The sequence below is a fragment of the Magnolia sinica genome, chromosome 8 (assembly GCF_029962835.1).
Source record: "Magnolia sinica isolate HGM2019 chromosome 8, MsV1, whole genome shotgun sequence".
NCBI classification, from domain to species: domain Eukaryota; kingdom Viridiplantae; phylum Streptophyta; class Magnoliopsida; order Magnoliales; family Magnoliaceae; genus Magnolia; species Magnolia sinica.
In genome coordinates this window covers 82,044,069-82,063,131 of record NC_080580.1, presented here as the reverse complement: position 1 = coordinate 82,063,131, position 19,063 = coordinate 82,044,069, and the positions used below count along the sequence as shown (strand labels likewise).

Genomic DNA, 19,063 nt, shown 5'->3' with positions numbered 1-19,063 from the left:
AGAACTTTTGTGGCCTGTGACTGTTTCGACAGTAGACATTCAACCCCCATTGTTTTCTGTCGCGTGGAAAAATAGATGGACAGAGTGGATTTCTCCCAAACATCATGGTGGGCCTGACCTAGCTGCCAACATTGAGGGTGACAAGCAATCCACTCCCCAATAGAAGAGTGCAAGTCGGGAGTTGATCTGGATCTAGAATGGTAATATTTTGGATGATTGGGGTTTATCATTGACGCTGGTGAAATTAGGAACGGTTTGGATCCAAGGCCCTGACGTGGGCTATGGTACTATGTTAGAGTTGCTGGGACTACATTTTGAAAAAGTTCACCATATATACTTAATTGAGAATGCGAGGAATACATAAAAGAGACCAACAGATAAGTAGGGGATCTCTATCCATATAATTGCACATATATGCAACTTATACATGCGTATTTTATACTTGAACACACCACATTAGGGTGGACGTAGGCGAATACCTTCTACTACATATTAATAACTTGTATCCACAGGTGAACGTGAGTCGTAGAAAACGCTTACTGACTTGTAGTGTATGAACCATATCTCCCTTAGCACAATACAACACTATTTTACCTGAAATGTTCACAAAAAGTCAAATATCATATTAGAATAGGGAGCTACTACTTACACCCACTTTGGTGATTTGCAGACACTACTTACCCATTTTGAGAATTGAATGGAGGTACCACAAGTGGATTGGATGCTACAATGTATCAACCCAAAAGAACTATTATATGGTAGAGCCACCTCTCCACAACACGTGGCAGGTTAATGCACCTATTAGGTCACTGGCACCAGGATGGATAGCTTACATTTAATAATAAAACATTTTCTACAGTTCATCTCACTTCATATTTGATAGTTCTTAGTATTTCGTTTTTCAACACTATAATGGCCAAAGATGAGATATGAGTGATTTTTTAGATAAACCATCCATGCTGGCCCCTGCATCTTGGTGGACCCAATTCACACATCAGCCTGGCATGTGTAATGTCGAAAGAAGGCTCCACCATATTCTACATCTTCAATCTCCACTATATTGACACCCAACAAAAAGGCACTATTTCAATTTCCAAAACAGAAAATGGGCATATGAACAAATCAATTAGAGTTGTTGAAGCCCTTTGTGGTATTCATCTTAGTTGCAAAAACAAGATAAGATATTAGGGTATTACCTTGGAAAGAAATTAAGTGTGGTAAGATCTTTTTAATGGAAGTGAATCAACGCCCTATCTCTAGTGCTGATAGGGTGTGGCCATCAACACTATATCCATTTGATACATTGCCAGTGTAGCCCTGCGAAGCTCCAGTTTCACCTAGCAAGTTCTCAGTCTCTTCACGGTTCTTTGGTTCCCTAGGATGTTCATGAATCCTTCTTAAGCCCTCTAGCTCCACCACCACTTCCTTCATCGTAGGTCGTTCTTCCCCCTTAAGTTTCAAGCATCTCTCAGCAAGCCGAGCAACTGCAATGAGCTGTTCTTCTGTCCCTTCTTCTTGAACTTGTTCCGCTAAAATTTCAAAGATCCGATTCTCTTTCATCGATGAGAGGAAGTAGCTAGAAAGGCTTCTATTAACTTGGGATCTAGTGGAAGAAACGGGCCCCTCACCCGTTAAGAGTTCCACAAGAACTACACCAAAACTATAAACATCACTCTTTCCTGTTAATTGGCCTGTTTGATGGTACTCTGGGTCTAAATATCCCCATGTCCCCATCACCAATGTCGTTATCCGAGTGTGATCTAGCGGAACCAATCTTGAAGCTCCAAAATCAGATACTTTCGCTGTGAAATTATCATCCAAAAGTATATTGGCAGACTTGACATCTCTATGAAAAATGGGTGTGGAAGCTGCCGAGTGTAAGTAGTAAAGTGCCCCTGCAGTTTCTGCAGCAATCCTTAAACGATTTTCCAAGGAAATTGACGACACACGGCCCTCATCATGGATATGCTGGGAAAGGGTTCCATTTGAAATAAATTCATAAACCAGGATGGGAACTTCTGCTTCTAAACAGCAACCCACGAGCTTTACAATGTTCCTATGGTTGATCTGAGATAAGATGTGGATCTCATTTATAAATTGCTCGATTTGGGACTCATCCCCTATTTTGGACTTCTTAACAGCAACAATTCTCTTGTCTGGTAAAATTCCTTTGTAAACTGTGCCATAGCCTCCCTGACCAACAATTTGGTTTTTGTCATAGTTTTTGGTTGCCTTTTCCAACTCTTCTGTAGTATAGATTTTGCATGGCTCAGTAGATGATTGACAAGAAGAGATCTTTTCTTGCAATAGCAAACCTCCATTTTGTTGAAAGAATTTCTCTTTGAGTTTGATGAGCTTTCTTTTCCTCCACACCCAATACAAGGAAGGACTACCAATGAGTAGAAATAAGAGACTTAAGCCAATACCTGCATTGACACTCAAAGATAAGTGAATTAGACTTTCATAAAATGCCTCGTGCTGAGAACTATATGTTAGGCATGTTATGATAAAATCATATTTTCCTACAGCTACAAATTTATTGTTTGAGAACATGTCTGTTGTTGTACGTCTCACTTGTGTAAGCATGTCATTACCATCGAAATCAAACATTAGGACAGTCGGGCTATTCGATTTTTACATGTTATTTATTGCCCATTTCAACCTTGTCAATTTGCAAGCTAATAATCTTTATATGGATCTAAATGTTGAAACTCACTCTTTTAACCCTTCATTCATGTGTTTTTTTTTTTTTTTTTTGAAGGCTTTAACTTGATCCATATGACTACTGAAATGGTTGATCTGGTAATTTTCAAGCTCGGGAAGTGATGAGGATTTTCAAAAACTTAAAAATGCAATAGCAAAAATGCCTTTTTTGAAAGATGAACAATCATAGAGGGGCGACTTGGTCCACATTGCCCAAGCTCCAAGTTAGCAACGATGTAGGACTTGTCATCCTCATAAATCAGAGAGGAAGGGTCAAAATAAGGCAAAATATAAATAAGAAAAATTTCAACAAAAATCTTATTTATTTTTAAGTAAAATTCTTACTTTCTAGGTAGAGGAATATTAAGGCTATGTATCTACCAAACCAAGCTTAAATAAAAGTAAAATTCTAATATCTATAAATAGAAATAAATAAAAAATTTCACACATTTGATATTTAAGGAAGGGCACACAAAAGATCAAAGGCTAAATAATGGAATACCTTGCAAACTATGAAAATGACATAAATACCTTCCTAATGCATCGGATATTTTAGTTCTTCATGTGAAGGGCACCGGAAGTTGCTTCCTTATCGAGGGCATCCAATGATGATTAATGGCAATCTAGACAGTTCAAAACCCTGTGGACAATGATTTGTACTATCCAATGATCTGATTGTTCAAAAGTCCTCAAAACTCCAATTATATTGGAAAGTATTCAGAACCACCACTCAAAAAGTATGTAGACAAGGATCTGGACCATCCAATGATGCTGGACAAGAACCTACACCATTCAAAAGTCCGTGGACAGTGATCTGGACCGTTCAATGATGGTGCAAAACAATTTGGACATGTTAAAAGCCTATGGGCAATGATCTAGATCGTCCAATGATAATGGCGGAAAGTAATCTAGGCTTTCAAAAGTTCATGGTTAGTGGTTTCGACCGTCTAATGATGTGGAATGCGGACACGATCTGGACTGTCTAGTGATGGTGAGAAGCAATATATATGGATCACTCAAAGGTTGGAAAACAGTGATATGAACATCCAACCATGGTTGACAACAATCTGGAACAACGATCTTGACCGTCCAATGATTGTGGAAAATTATTTGAACTGTTGAAATGTCAATGGGCAGTGGAAAATGATTTGAACTGTTGAAATTCTCTAGTCCCACGGCTATGTATGTGTTATCCCCACTGATTTCCGTGATACTTAAGCCTTGGATATGAATCACTTTTAGGCTCACGCCCTAAACTGATCCGGAAAAATGGATGGACGGGATAGATACAGCACATATATCATAGTAGGGCCCACACAATTTTGCCAGGTCAACTCCAGGTGTTGTCCCTGAGCAATCCGAGTCCACTGGGGATTACGTGCAACCGGGGTAATACCATAGTGGGTGTATCCCTGACTGTGGGGCCTACTTTGATGTGTGTGTTGTATATCCATGCCGTCAATTGTTTTTTCCACCTCAATATATGGAATGGTCCCAAAAATGAAGTAGATCTAAATTTCAAATGACCACACCACAGGAAACTTGACCATTAAAAACTTCTTGGCGGTGACAAAGTTTAGATCAAGCTGATTTTTCTGTTTTCCCTTCATCCGAGTCTATATGACCTCATCAACAGGTTGGAAGGCAAATCAACATTACCGTGGGTGCTAGAAAGCTTTTAATGGTGTGCGTTCATTGTCCACTGTTCTCTGTGGTGTGGTCCACTTGAGATTTGGATCTAGGACCATGTACAAAAATGATCTGTAAAAACTTATGGACGGCGTGGATATACAACACATATATTAAGGTGGGTTCCACAGTTAGGAAACATCCACCATGTGTAATGCTTGATCCACTTCCTGTTCCCGTGGAGTAGAGGTAGGCATCAAGCCGAGTCGAGTCGAGGTGGGCCAAGCTTGGCTTGGCTTGTCCATGCCATACTCGAGTTCGAGTTCGAGCTTGAGCTCGGCCTCGAGCTAAACATTGAAGCTTGGCTTGTTTGCCAAAGCTGTCGAGTCGAGTTCAAGTCGAGCTATTGGTTTGAGTCGAGTCGAATTTACCTCGAGTCGAGCTCGAGCTTGTTGGGTGAGAGAGTAATGGATTCTGTTCTTGATCCTCCTCCATTGATGAAATATTCAAAAATCTTAGGATAATCAAAGCCAAACCCGATGAAAAAGTCAAACAAAGCTTTGAATCGAATGAGGAAACCTGTAAGAATCGATCTGTTCTTGATCTTCTTCCACCAGCAGAAATCCAAAAACTAAAAAAGAAACAGAGCATAACACAGATCAGAAATCCAAGTAAAGAGCTCTAGCCAATCAGATCATTGGATTTCCTTGAAGCTCTAACAAATCTGAAAAGAACTCATCTCAGACTTCTTGGGTTTCTCGCCCAAGAAGTAGATCTTAAGATATTAAAATCATACTATTGTGGAGCTGAAATGAAAACAGGTGGTGGTGGTTTGGGCGTGCGTGCGGCTAGCAGCGGGTAGAGAAAGAGAAGAAAGGGAAAGGAAAAGGGGGTGCGTGCGGTCAGCTAAAGACTCTAGGGTTTTTTTTTAAAAAAAAAATTAAAACTTAAAACTTATATTAATATAATATATATAATATAATATATTTAATATATTTATTAATCGAGCCGAGTCAAGCTCGAGCTTCGAGCTTCGAGTCGAGTTGAGTTGAGTTCGAGTCGAGTTGAGTTGAAATGCTCCCTGGTCGAACTCGGCTCGAACTCAACTCGAGCTTCAAATAATTAGCTTGACTCGGCCCGAATCGGCCATTCAAGCCGAGTCAATCCGAGCTGACTCGAGCCAATTCGAGCGAGTTTTTCGAGCTAGCTCGGCTCGTGAACAGCCCTACTGGGAAGGTAACACTTTTCAATGAACATGTGACATAGACACCCCTTTCTTTCTTTTTCTTTTTCTTTTCTTTCTTTTCTTTTCTTTTTTCTTTAGGCCCACGGTAATGTTACTTGAGATCCTCTGAGATGATTAGATGTGTAATTCTCCATTGAGCTCAGGGCCAAAACGTTTTGTGAATATATGATTTAGACGAGCTAGCTATACTGATGGAAACAGTTGATACAGATGTCCACCATTAATTTTTACAAGACCAACTATGTTTAGCATGTGAAATCCACTCCGGCCATTGGATGTGACACTAAAGTTACGCCTAAAGCCCAAAAAATAAGCCTATTCATGATTCAAGTGGGCCACACGGAGGGAAATAATTTGGAAGGCGAGCTTTCCATGTGCACTGTTCTCAATCTTGTGGTCTGCCTGAACCATGGATGGAGATTTTTGAGCCCAAATTCTTAACACAGGATGACTCACTTGATGATATGGTGAATTTTACATTAATACCAATATGGCCCCACCCAAGCCATCAATTCCTTTTATTCCCTGAAGCTATGGGTAACATTTACTGCCATTAATTATGATTGATTTTGAAATGAATTTTTATTAAATGGCCTGATCTTTCTAAGAAAATAACCTCTTTTTTTTCCCTACTTTTTATATTTCTTAACAGTCTTTTTTTTTTTTTTTTGAAAAAAAAAACAAAACAAAACAAAATGCCCTTGCATTTATTCTATCATTACTTGCTTTAGCTGGCCAGAGAAACCTCTAAGATCCAATCCCATTGCATGAGGTGGCCATCACATGGTAATTTGGCCCACTTTTCGTGGCTCACTATTTTAGCGAGAATACATTAACTTCAGCCTAATATGAGCTCTCTATGGCCCAAACAAATGATAATGGTCGCCGTTCACTCTCAACTTTTCCTTGTGGTGTGGTCCACCTAATCTGTGAGAGTGGCTCATTCTTTGGCCAGTAGCCTTTTATAAAATACCAACTCCAATGGATAGAGTAGATTCATTACATACCCAATAGTGGCCCCCACAGAAGACGCCCTTGTGGTGTTAAGGGTTAGGGTCAAGGTTGTCATGTGTTAAGGGTTAAGGTTGTCTTGGCTGGGGTTGTTAGGGCCGGTCGAGGTTGTTAGGTGTTAAGGGTTGAAGTTGTCATGTGTGTAGACACCCCACATTAAGCAAGATCGAGTCCTTGCTCATCGGTTTTATTTAGGTCCTAATCAAAGCACCCATATGACATAGGACAAGCCCTGAAGACAGTCATCGGGTTATATCGGCTATTGCCAGAGTACACAGGTGGCAAGCCAAAGGAAGAACACAGTCTTTGGAGCACCCACGGAATGTTGGCCTTATTTAAAAAAGGTGAAATACCTATAAACACACCATGAAATTGGTATCTCAAGGATTGTTTCTACGTAGAAATGGTCCATGGGCCACTTTCTGCCTAAGAACAGTCCATGGTGGCTCGTTCCCATGCCTGGCAACCATATGGCCCTATTATGAAGGTATGTTGTGTTCGAGCCTGCCACTTTTTATGATATTGCAGTTGCATCAGGTTGCCTTGAACCTCTCCTCATCTTTGTCTCTCCGCTCGAGGGCCTAAGTCAGCCTTGCTGTCTATTTAAAGCAGCTTGTTGCAAACAAAGGAGGAGAGTTCGAAAGGCAGGAGAGAAAAGGCCAGAAAGGGTAGAGGTTATTGAGTACTTCTTCAGTCCCAAGAGAACGACTTCACTAACTTCCGAAGCTAGTTCTTGTCTGTCATACTCTCCCTGGTCTTAAAGTTACATGTGACCAAACTTGTGGGGGCCTTTGTCTTCTTGAAAAAATTCTCCTTGCCAAATTACTCCGTCAATTGAAGTTCAAAGCCAATAAACACATCGAAATCAATGAGTATGGTTGGAATTCGGAATGTCCGACAATTCATTTTGTTCGAAAACAATGTCTGATTTCTCATTTTCCTTCCTACAATTTGAATCAAGCCATATTCTGTTCCACACATACTAGATTGTCAATAATTTCCTCAAACCTATACATACGCATGCATCTTCTTTTGCTTTATTTTCTTTACTTAGCTTGCTCGGGTCTTAAAACCTTGCAAATACGGCTTAATGCAATACACTCTCCATACTCCTATACTGCTTTTCTATTTTTCTTTAATTTTCCTACTTAGGCCCTAGAGTCTAGTGTAATATGGCTTGATTTTTTTATATTGAAAGTTCTCTCGAATCTTCCTAAGAATCAAATAGTCTTGTAAAGTAAAGAACATGCATCCACGGGCAGAAAAGGATGCCTAACTAACCAAGTGGTGACTACAACATGTTTGGGGATTAAAGCTACAAAGTTTCTTCCACACTCAACGTCTGCACTGGGCTCCAAGCAAAGGCATTTTCATTCCTTAACTTTTCAAGTTACTGTTAGAGGGCAAAAATAATAATAATAGTACCGCTTTGTAAATGGAAGCCAATTATGCAAAACGTACACATGTTGGTGTCATTTTGGTAAAAATTCCTTCCTAAGAAATCATGGAATACTACTTGGCTCGAGAACAAGTCAAAGGAAGTACAAAAAAAAAAAAAAAAAAAAAAAAAAAAAAAAAAGAAAAAAAAGAAATGAGAAGCTCCCAAACAAAAACAAAAAAATGAAGTTGAGTCTATTGATATTAGTTCAAGCTAAGTTGACTCGAACAAGTGCCCCGTGGATGAATGAGTTGATGAACTATTATGGTAATTGTTATAGAGGACTTACCTAGAACAACATGGTCCACTGGAAATTCATTTGTGTCTTTAATGCATTCTCTCTTATCATCGTGGAGTCCATGGTAACCCTTTGGACAGGAACATGAATAATTTCCTGGCAGATTTATGCAATCATGTTGACAAAGTGTCTTCTGGTGATCCTCCTCACACTCGTTGATATCTACAAACCGGCCATCACAAGAAAAAAGAACAGGTCAGTAATTAACATCACACTAAAGGAATAAGACTGAATGTATGGTCCAGATCAATGCTTGATTTTTTCTGGGTGTTACTCAAAAAGTAGATACGACTGAATGTATGGTCCATATCAATTCTTGATTTTTTTCTGGGTGTTACTCAAAAAGCAGATAAGACTGAATGTATGGTCCAGATCAATGCTTGGGTCGTTGATTTGTCCAATCCACCTCATTTTCAGTCTGGGACCCCAGTCCCTGGAAAGAATCGTCCGGCCCTGGCACCCACTGTTGGAATTGCAAACCAAAGCCCAGCATTTGCTGTGACTGTTCGTCTTCCAAATCACAGCAACACTTCCCATGGAGCTGTTTTGGAAGATGAAATGCTTTGTGTATTTTCTAGGAATATTAAGTGTTAGAAACTCCTAGTAGGGGCAGTTTTGCCTGTCAATAGTAAGTGCGAGAAGTTTGCAGCAGCAAAACAGTTTAAGAGAATAAAAATTCTGTTTTTCTTCTCTCTTTCTTCCTTCTGCATCAGATTTCTGAGTTGTGCTAAGGCTTTGTAAAGCCAAGAAAAGCTCTGGCTTATACAGCCAACACCCTCAAGGGAGATGAGGATCCCTCTATAACCTTGAGAGCAATTGCACACGTATCCCAGGCTAATTATGGTAGTAGCTATTCTTAATGAGATGGATTTGAGCCGTTTGGTACATCTGATCTCCGATGGCCCAGTAGAGAACCACTTGTACCGTTCAGATCTGGTGCATAAAAAATGAATGCCTTTTCATCCACAAGATGGGCCATCAAGGATGGCCACCACATGATGGACGATCGTTACCTCTCTGGAAGAGGCGATCCATATTGGATCAAAAGAGTGGATTGGACCCAAGTAACATTTAAGATTGACGGTTGGATTTCGCACTTGTCCAATCCACCTCATTTTCACGACCAAACGGTGTGTCTAAGCATTTGCATGGGATAATAAATAGAGTTTGAAAGGATCATCATACCTTGGCATCCTCCAATTCCATGGAGGTAAGGACTCCCCCGGAAACCATCACTGCAATTGCACCGGTAACCGGGACCGTTAGTCGAGTTGTAGCAGTAGCTATTCTCACTTACGCAAGCGAAGGTGGCCGAGTTCTTCCGGGCGATCTCGCATGTTTCATTTCCGATGGCCCAGTCAACCACCACCGGAATGGCTTTGTTTCTTTTCAAAAAGTTGGTATCGTTCAGATCCGAACGTTTGAAGCTGAACGCATCTTTTTCCCCCAGAAAGGCAAAGCTGCACGGACTGAAACTTGTGTCATTTCTCCTTAACAATCTAGTAACTTCCACCAGGTAACTCTTGAAAACCTTTGGGATGTCGGTTTGGCAACATCCTGCCCCAGAGCAAGTGCCGTCGGTCGGGCTATCATTTGTTATGCACAGTGATGGACAAGCTCCAACGAAGTCACCGACCCATGAGCCATCAATCATGCCAACGGTATTGCAACCGATGGCTATGAATTTGTTAAGGGTTTGTGAGAATGTGAATGAGTGATTTTCATTCAAGCTGAGCCCATTGTCGGAGTAGTTGTCCAATCCTCCCGTCTTGTTGTAGCACTCGTAGCTTATATCGTTTGAAATTTTCATTATGCCCGACGCTAATGATATGTTGACTACCTCATGCTCTCCCCAAAATGGTTTCGGAGGTTTAAAAGTGTGGTTGCAGGAGATATTGAAGCCTCCCATGCCAATGTGGCAGCCTTCGCCGATGCCAAACGGGTAGGGAATGTGAACGTTCCCACATTTGGGAGCGCAGCCCGGCTTAGATATTGTTGCGAGATGTTGGGATGATAATTCTTTTATTGTTGCTGCTAGACAGAAGAGCTGAAGCAACAGATAAAAACCCATATCTCTCTCTCTCTCTCAAAATGTATCTGTGGACAGTAGGTGAGAGATGGTCCCTATAAATAGACCAAACATCAGTGAACCTCGGGCCAGCCAAGTTTCTAAAAGTGGGGCCCACGATTGACTGATACTGGGAAGCGGATTGCGTCCTGCCCCGCCTCGAGGGAATCGGTGCAGGGAGGGATCGCAGTGGATGTCACACGATATCGCAGTGGACCCACGGAGACTCAGGTTACATGGGCTACACAAAATCCGCGTCTTGTTTGCACCTTAGATCCGGTCTAATAGTATATAGCTCCAGTTCCGGTGGGGTCTTGTAGCTAGCATCCGGGCGTGACACACAAAATACTTACAAGGGCTTTCAATTTTTACAAGTGGGCCATAGCTTGGTGATCAAGACCATTGGTCTGTTGGTTCCTGAACTGTTGATGGACTGTCCCTCAAAAATCTAGCCCGGAATGACGTTCCATCACGTGAATGGACAATGGATGGAAAACTACGGAAGGTTGGAATAACCCTGCCCTTCAGTCCTGACCCATTCTAGTATCAGTGTGGACATATGTCTCTTTGTAACAATTGATTGAACGGTGAGCATCTTCCATCTAGAAGATTTTCGTTGCAACCTCGATCCACAATGATGATGATCAGATCAACGGTCTGGATCGTGCAACCAGGGACCTTTCATGTCACTAGTCTTATGAAAGTTTAGACTCTACGGTTTCGTGGAAATGTACAACCATGGAATGACCGTGAAGTGAAATGAATTGACCGTGAAATGCTTGGAAATGATCGTAAAGTGAAGCGAATTGACCGTGAGATGCATTGAAATAACTGTGATGTAAAGGGAGTTGACCATGAAATGCATTGAATTGTCCTTGAAGTAGAGGGAATTGACCGTGAAATGCATGAAAATGACCATGAAGTGAAGGGGAATTGCCGGAATTGACGGTGAAATGAAAGGAAATGACCGTGAAGTGAAGGGAATTGACTGTAAAATGCATTGAATTGATCGTGAAGTAAAGGGAATTGACCTCAAAATGCATGGAATTGTTCGTGAAGTGAAGGGGAATCGTCGGAATTGACTGTGAAATGAAGGGAATTGACCATGAAGTGAAGCAAATTGACAATAAAAATGCATGGAAATATGACCATGAACTGAAGTGAATTGACTGTGAAATACATGGAAATGACCGTGAAGTGAAGTGAATTGATCGTGAAATGCATTGAAATGACCGTGAAGTGAAGGGAATTGACCATGAAATGCATGGAATTGACAGTGAAGTGAAGGGGAATCGTCGGAATTGACCGTGAAATGCATGGAATTGACCGTGAAATGAAAGGAATTGACCATGAAATGCATTGAATTGACCATGAAGCAAAGGGAATTGACCGTGAAATGCATGGAATTGATTGCGAAGTAAATGAAATGAATGAAATTGACCGTGAACTTATTGAAATTGACCGCGAAGTGAATGAAATGGATTTTTGACCATCGACCTAATGGAATCTTGGAAAATAACTAGGTTGGTTGGCTAAAGTAGCTTCTCCTACCCCAAAATCATATAAGGTACGTCAAGTAACTAATTTTGGTTTAGAAGATATTCTTGTTAAATGAATAAATAAAGAAACAAAAAAAAAGAGAAATTTTTTTTTTTTTATATGCTTATATATACATATTTATATAAATATGTATTAGATAAAATTTTAGGTAGAATATAGTTCTCCATGTAAAAATAAAAATAATAATAATAAATTGTATAGATTGCTACGGACTACAGTTATAACTATGGTTATAATCCGTAGCCATAGGAAAAATACCTTCATTACATATTGAATACTCTTCTATCTGTATCGAAAATTACAGGATTTTTGAGGCAAACTTGCTAGATTGGTCTAGATTTTTTTCGATGATATCGAAAGACCTTCTATACATATCGAAGGACATATTGAAAAACAGGAGCCACGGCTATAGCTACGGTTATAATCCGTAGCCATAGGAAATCCCCAAAAAGTAGGACATTTTGACCTTTGGCAAGTCGTCCGTATGTATGGGGATTATTCAGGCGAGGTAAAAAGAAGTGGGGTTAGAAATGTAAATGAGCCCTAAATGGGTCGTACAGTTGTAAATTTCTCATCAATACACGTACATGGTCTGGACGCGGATTTCCTTCCCATGAAGTTTTGCGGTGGAAACCTAGCAAGGGCCACCTTGATGTTTTTGAGAAATCTATCATGTTCATCCGTTTTGTGAGCTCATGTTAGGACTTGAGACCAAATATCAGAAGGATGTAAGACTCAAGTGGGCCGCACTAAAGGAAAAGGTGGGCAGGGATATTAGTATTGTTGAAACTTATCAGGGATAGACCGTGATGTTTACATGCCATCCATACCATTCATAACGTTATTCCTTCTGGAATGGACTAAAAGAACAAATATTAGCCTGATTCAACACTTCCGTAACCCATGAATATTTCAACTGTAGACGTTTAATCCTCACGTTTTCGGCCCATCTGAGTATTGGATCTGGCTCATTTTTTCCTAAAGGACTAAAATAATCTCACAAAATGGATGGACGTGTTGGATTTTAACAAACATCACAGAGGGCCCACCTATGTTTCCGGCACAGGAACTTCCTTGAAAAAGCTTTCGTCTCTTTGTAGGCCATTGATTGAACGTTGAGAATCTTCAAATCTAGCAGGTTTCTCGTACAACCTCAATCCACAATTGAATGATCAGATCAACGGTCTGGATTTCCAAACCATGGACCCCACATGTCATTAGTCTTATGCAAGCGTAGACTCCACGGCTGCATGGAAAAGCACAGGGAGACCGGAGTGAAAATGTGATAAGCAAGGCCGAATCTTTAGACCAGGCAACTTATGGTCTAGCCTTTGTATTGGTTTTCCACCGAGTAAAAATTGGTGGTGACTCTTCAACCATACACATGGAATAATTTATATGGAAATCTAAACCATCTTAATTACTGACCCAACTTGATGCATGCGTATATCGTCACCGTCCATCCGTTTTTTCAGATCATTTTAATGGAGAGAACCAAAATGAAGTAGATCCAAATCTCAGGTGGACCACACCATAGGAAACACTCCAGAGAGACCACACCATAGGAAACACTGGTGATTGAATGCCTACCATTTAAAAGTTTCGTATCAAGCTGATATTTGTGTTTGGCCTTCATTTAGGTCTGTGTAACCTTACCAACAATTTGGATGGAAAACAAAAATTGCTGTTGGCCATATGAAGTTTTTTTAAGACGGCCATTCAATCATCACCGTTTCCTGTGATGTTGTCCATTGAGTTTTGAATCTGCCTCATTTTTTTTACTCATATCCCAATGAGTGCCAGGTGAAACTGATAGATGGAGTGGATGTCACACATACATCGCAGTGGCCCCATAGAGATTCAGGTTACATGGGTTACAGGAAATCGTACGTAGGTCCGGTTCCCGACCCGATGTACTCGTACGTAGGTCTGGTTCCCGTCGGTAATATATATGCCATCCAAGCGGGACACACGAAATACTTAGATGGGCTTTCAATTTTTAGAAGCTAGTGGCCCTTGGTCGGTCTTTAAGATGGATGGAACCTTCCCTGAAAATCTAAACCATTGGTCTGCTGCTCCCAGATGGAACGTTCCTAAAAAATCTGACCTGACTAACGATCCATCACGTGAATGGAAAACTTTCAAGGTTTGGAATGTCCCAACCCTTCAGACATGACCTATTCTAGCATCAATATGCGTACATATGTCTCTTTGTAGGCCATTGATTAACCGTTGAGCATCTTCAAATCTAAAAGTTTCTCGTGCAACCTCAATCCACAATTGGATGATCAGATCAACGGTCTGGATTACCAAACCATGGACCCCACATGTCATTAGTCTCATGCAAGCGTAGACTCCACGGTTGCATGGAAATGTTCAACGAAGACCGGAGTGAAAATGCTATAAGCGAGACCGAATCTTTAGACTAGCTAGCCAAATTATGGTCTAGTCTTTAGATTGGTTTCCCACCGAGTGAAAATTGGTGGTGACTCTTCAACCATGCACATGGAATAATTTATATGCAAATCCAAACCATCTAAATTACTGACCCAACTGTGTATAGAGCATCACAGAAAAATTGCACAGATACGATACTACTAACCTTCTGATTTTTCTCTTTGAATTTGGACCACTGTTTTTTTTCTTTTAATAATCCATTTGTTACCTACCGTTGCTAGGATAGCTTGATCATTGTAATTTTAGATATATGCTCCACCTGTAATGGTACACCCAAGTTTAACAGTATGGATGGCCGTCCACTGGTACTACAGGTGAGGATGATGAGTCAACTCTTTTTAAATGGTGACAAACTCACAATGAAGTCTTGTAAAAGTTCTTGCAGTAGAAAACAAGAGAATTAGGGAAGGGACATGGACGTGAACCGTCGACATCATTCAATGAAGTCTTCGCGGAGTTTTCACGGATGGACATTGCTGGATAGCAAATAGGTTGGGTGGAGCCGGGTACACTAGCTTCCTATTAGACTTTGTGCCCAGCGAAATTTCACGTGTGCTGTTGAAATCTACGGAGGAACGCCAAAACTGAAGCATGGAGTGTTAACAGGATTAAATACCATGGTAATCCATGCCACGGTCGTTTTAGGAGAGTGAGGGAGTACATTCATAAGAAGGCAGGCAGACTGATCAAAGCAACCTCCATATGCGATGTGTAAAGATTGGTTATTTCACAATTGTTGTGAGATATCTTCAATTTGTATATGAAACATGGGTTCGATTAATCAATCAACCTGGTCAAGTGACCGAGAGCACTATAAATTATACAAAATAGTCTCTAGATAATTTTGTATAGTCTCAATCGATTGAATTGTCGAGTTGATCTATCAACAAAATTCAAAAAATATTTATCAATTCTTTGGATGTTTTTGAACATGTTCCATCTTTGAATATGTTCGAGTGATCGAACATGTGGAGTTCGATCGATCAATAACCGCTTGATCGATTGATGCTTAAATCGACAACGCACGTAATTTTGCGTAATTACACGATTAGTTTCCAATTTTAGGTGTTATGTTATATATATGGGTGTAATTGTGTGATTAGAGTATTCCAATCGGAAGCTTAAATGTTTTTAGAGTTTAGAGAGGAGAAAATAAATTTTTTTTTTTAATTGTAAGTTCAACATCTTTTATACTTTTTATTTTCATAGTGACCGTTGTCACTTTTTATCGTAAATTTTTTTGTATAAAGTTTTTTTTTTTTTTTTTTCACATAAAATTCATGTGTACTTATACATGCTTTGTTTTCATTTACTTATTGTCATGTGATTCAAATTTAGGGGTTTTTTCTGCGGTTCCCCAGCAAATGGTATCAAAGATAAGATTGATATTTAACTTTGAATTTGAAACATGACAACTAAGATATCAAACGTGAAGTATGAAATTGAGAAGTTCACTAGGAAAAGAACTTCGAATTATGAAAAGTAAATATGAGAGACTTTTTATTTTAGTAAACGCTGCAACACACACTCCTTAATGTAGAGAAGTGTCCAACATCTATGATCAATGAAGAGTGGAAAGAATTGGAAGAGAAGGCGAAAACCTCAATCCAAATATGTTTGGTGCATGGCGTCCTATACAATGTCCTTGATCAAAAGACGATCACAGGACTTTGAATAAGTTAGATAGCTCGTAAATGATGAAATTGTTGTCAAATAGTTTGTATCCGACCAGATTTTTTTATAATCCTAAGATGATAGAAGAATTAAATCTTAATGATCACATCAACACGTTTAATTAAATACTTTGTAAATTGACTATTGTAGAAGTGAAGATTGGTGAGGAAGACCAAGCCAAATTCTATTGAACTCTCTTGTTGAGTCTTACGATAGCTTATTCTAAGAATGTTATCTTCATCATTCAATGATGATTTTACAATATTTACAGTAAGGATGCATTTCTTGAATTTCATTGTGAAGTTACGTTTGGATAACAAGTGAAAATGTAAATAAATCTCTTACAAAAATCAACTAATGTAAAAGTATTTTACAAGACAATTTAATTACAATGTTTCAGCAATTATTATATTTTGAAACAGTTCCTTTACAATCAAAACATGGTAAAACGTCTTGTTGAAGGCAAATACTTTTTGACCATCCAAACAAGCTCTAGACATTCACCGTATGTCAAGTGTTGTTGACTCGGCAAGCTGTCCCAATCATAATTGTACTCTGCATGAAAATAACACATACGACAGAAATGCATGTGCAGTTGTTGCGGTGGACCTTTCATTCTTTCTCTTCAAGTCTTCTTCTTCCAGGAGGACAATGTAGGGCAGAGTGCATTCCATCATTGTCCTCAGGTGCCAGTTTTGTGCGGGCTGTCCACTCGTTCATATCGTTTAGGTACATTCTTGGCTAAAAAGTCATGCCGATGTGATGATCCTAACCATCCCTCAATAGCATAAAGAACGGACGATTCAGATCGAGTGGAGAAAGGAAGTAATTCCAAACATCTTCTTATAGGAAACGGATTGGCTATGCCCCCCGCCACCAGCCAATGGTTGATGGTCGGTTGTTCACTCCCCAAGTATAGGGTTGTGATGTAGTAATAAACTCGGTGAGACTGAGGTCGAATCCCAAGGGACTGAAACTTGTACGTAATCTGAAATTAAGTAGAAATAGAACTAGACTAAGATGAAATCTAAATCGATTGAATTTGAGGGAATAATAGTGAATTATTAATATAAAATTTAGATAAATCAGAGATAAGAAACTAGGGATTCAGAGGATCCACTTGTAGAGATCAGGGAGATCTTATGCCAGCTTGAAGAACTTAATTGGACTTAGAGTCCCATCTTCATCCAGTTGAAGAGTGTAACTATGGAAATCAAGACTAAACTTTCTTTGATATAGTTTTCAAGAGATGAAAGGTATATGAATTAGAATGGATTCCATCACCAAACCATGCCTAGCAGACAAAGTAAAGAATAAAATTAAACTAATTATTAACCAATCAATAATGTATGAAGGTTAGGAAGGGTACCATCATCCGACCACGCCCAAGAGACGATGGTGAACAGTAGGGCTTCCTGACGTCATAAACATAAAAATGAACATGCTCAAAGCTATTGCAGACCCATTATAATTTTAGTCACAACAAACCATTAAAAACTAAAAACATTCTCTTAATTAAACTAAAATCAACATTGGTTTAGTTTAAACAAAAGGCATAAGCAAAAAGGTCTCCCATCACGCTATAAGCTTCACCTCTTAGCCCTAACTAAGAGGTTTAGCCTATCACAGGGGACCAAAGACTCTTAAATAAACAAAACAACCAAAGAAAAAAAAAAAAAAGAGGGAAGAAAAGAAAACCCTGGTGCTCCAGACATCCAAGCTTCTATGGTTGCCTTGATCTTGATTCCTCCCCGATGTCTATCTCTTCTCTTCTTTTATAAGCTGATGGAGGTCGGCTATAAGCCTGTTTGGAAATTGCCTGCGAAGTCTGTTTACGCTGCCAAGAAGCGTGCAAGTCACGCCGTGCGTAAGAAAAGGACCCATCTTGCGTTGATGCTTGGTGGGGCCCATCTTCTATGGTTATTGAAGAATCAGGTATGTTCACTAGTTTCGTGGTATCAATTTAGGCCATTCTTCCAAAATTGAAGTGAATTTGAGCTCTGAGTGAACCACACCATTGTTCGACGTGGCAGCTTGTTCCTTGCTCTGCGCTTTTGAATGACTAAACAGGTGCATGAAAATGACTGTGTTTTGGTTGAAGCCCTCCTCTGAACATGATGGACGTCTCGGATCATTCATTTGGTGATCATGGTGGGCCACCTCAACTCCCAGCGGACAGACATCATTCAGTTTACGCAAATTGCTTGCGTTGGTTCTTGGTGGGGTCCACTTCATTTGTCCTTTACAAAATCCATGCCATCCACCGGATTCTTCTCGAAAAACCGTTCGGGAAGGGACAGTTTTGGATCCAAAACATAGTTGCCCATGAGATCTTTTGCTTCCATCATTCATTCTGCGTTTGATCACTTCCTTCTTGTGTGTGCATGCATGGTCGCAGATGATCACCATGGCTACGGTAAAACTTCTTCTCTGGACACAATGGGCGGTCAGGATCAAGTGTTTGGAGCATAATGGTGGCCCACCGAATCTCGTCCGCCGTCTCTGTTTCACACCAGAAGCAGAGTTTCTGGTTTGAAGAGTAGACGGTCAAGAGACGAGTTGACCATCACTGTGTTGCCGTGCACGGCTAGTGCACTCATGCACTATGTACACCCAACTCAGATGGGGTCCACGATGATGGCTATGAGAAATCTTATCCATCCATCCTCTCTGGTACTTCATTTAACACGTTGAGAGAACAATTGAATCATATCCAGATATTAGGCGGGCCCCAATTCATAGATCTATGTGCTGATCTGTCCGTTTGGCCACTTCCAGAGAGATCCAATGGCTAAAATTTGTCATGTGCGGTTAACTTATGGTCTTCAGGCCATATATGAAGTCTCGAGGCAAATGGATGATGGGAACCCTGCGATCTTGTATTCTGGATGTCTTTCAGGCCCGTTTAACATGAATGACGTGATTTTCTCGAATCTATGGTATGTAAATTCTTCGATCTCGGTCCCTTGGGGTCTGTCC

General features: G+C 40.1%; 1 protein-coding gene across 2 annotated transcripts in view; it reads right to left on the bottom strand.

Moving 5' to 3' along the window:
* Window positions 1–368: 368 nt before the first annotated feature.
* The window catches only part of LOC131253522 (putative wall-associated receptor kinase-like 16), a 60,402-nt gene continuing 41,707 nt past the window's right edge, over window positions 369–19,063 (bottom strand). The window contains exons 1-4 of one of the 2 annotated variants that reach the window (XM_058254547.1): window positions 9,511–10,407; window positions 8,317–8,487; window positions 1,197–2,426; window positions 369–594 (exon numbers count right to left, since the gene is read on the bottom strand). In XM_058254547.1, the coding sequence (XP_058110530.1) occupies window positions 1,243–2,426; window positions 8,317–8,487; window positions 9,511–10,396 (2,241 nt within the window). In that variant the 5' untranslated portion in view covers window positions 10,397–10,407 and the 3' untranslated portion in view covers window positions 369–594; window positions 1,197–1,242. Of the gene's footprint in view, window positions 595–1,196; window positions 2,427–8,316; window positions 8,488–9,510; window positions 10,408–19,063 lie in introns of those variants that run through there. The other variant, XM_058254548.1, reaches the window with a different exon arrangement.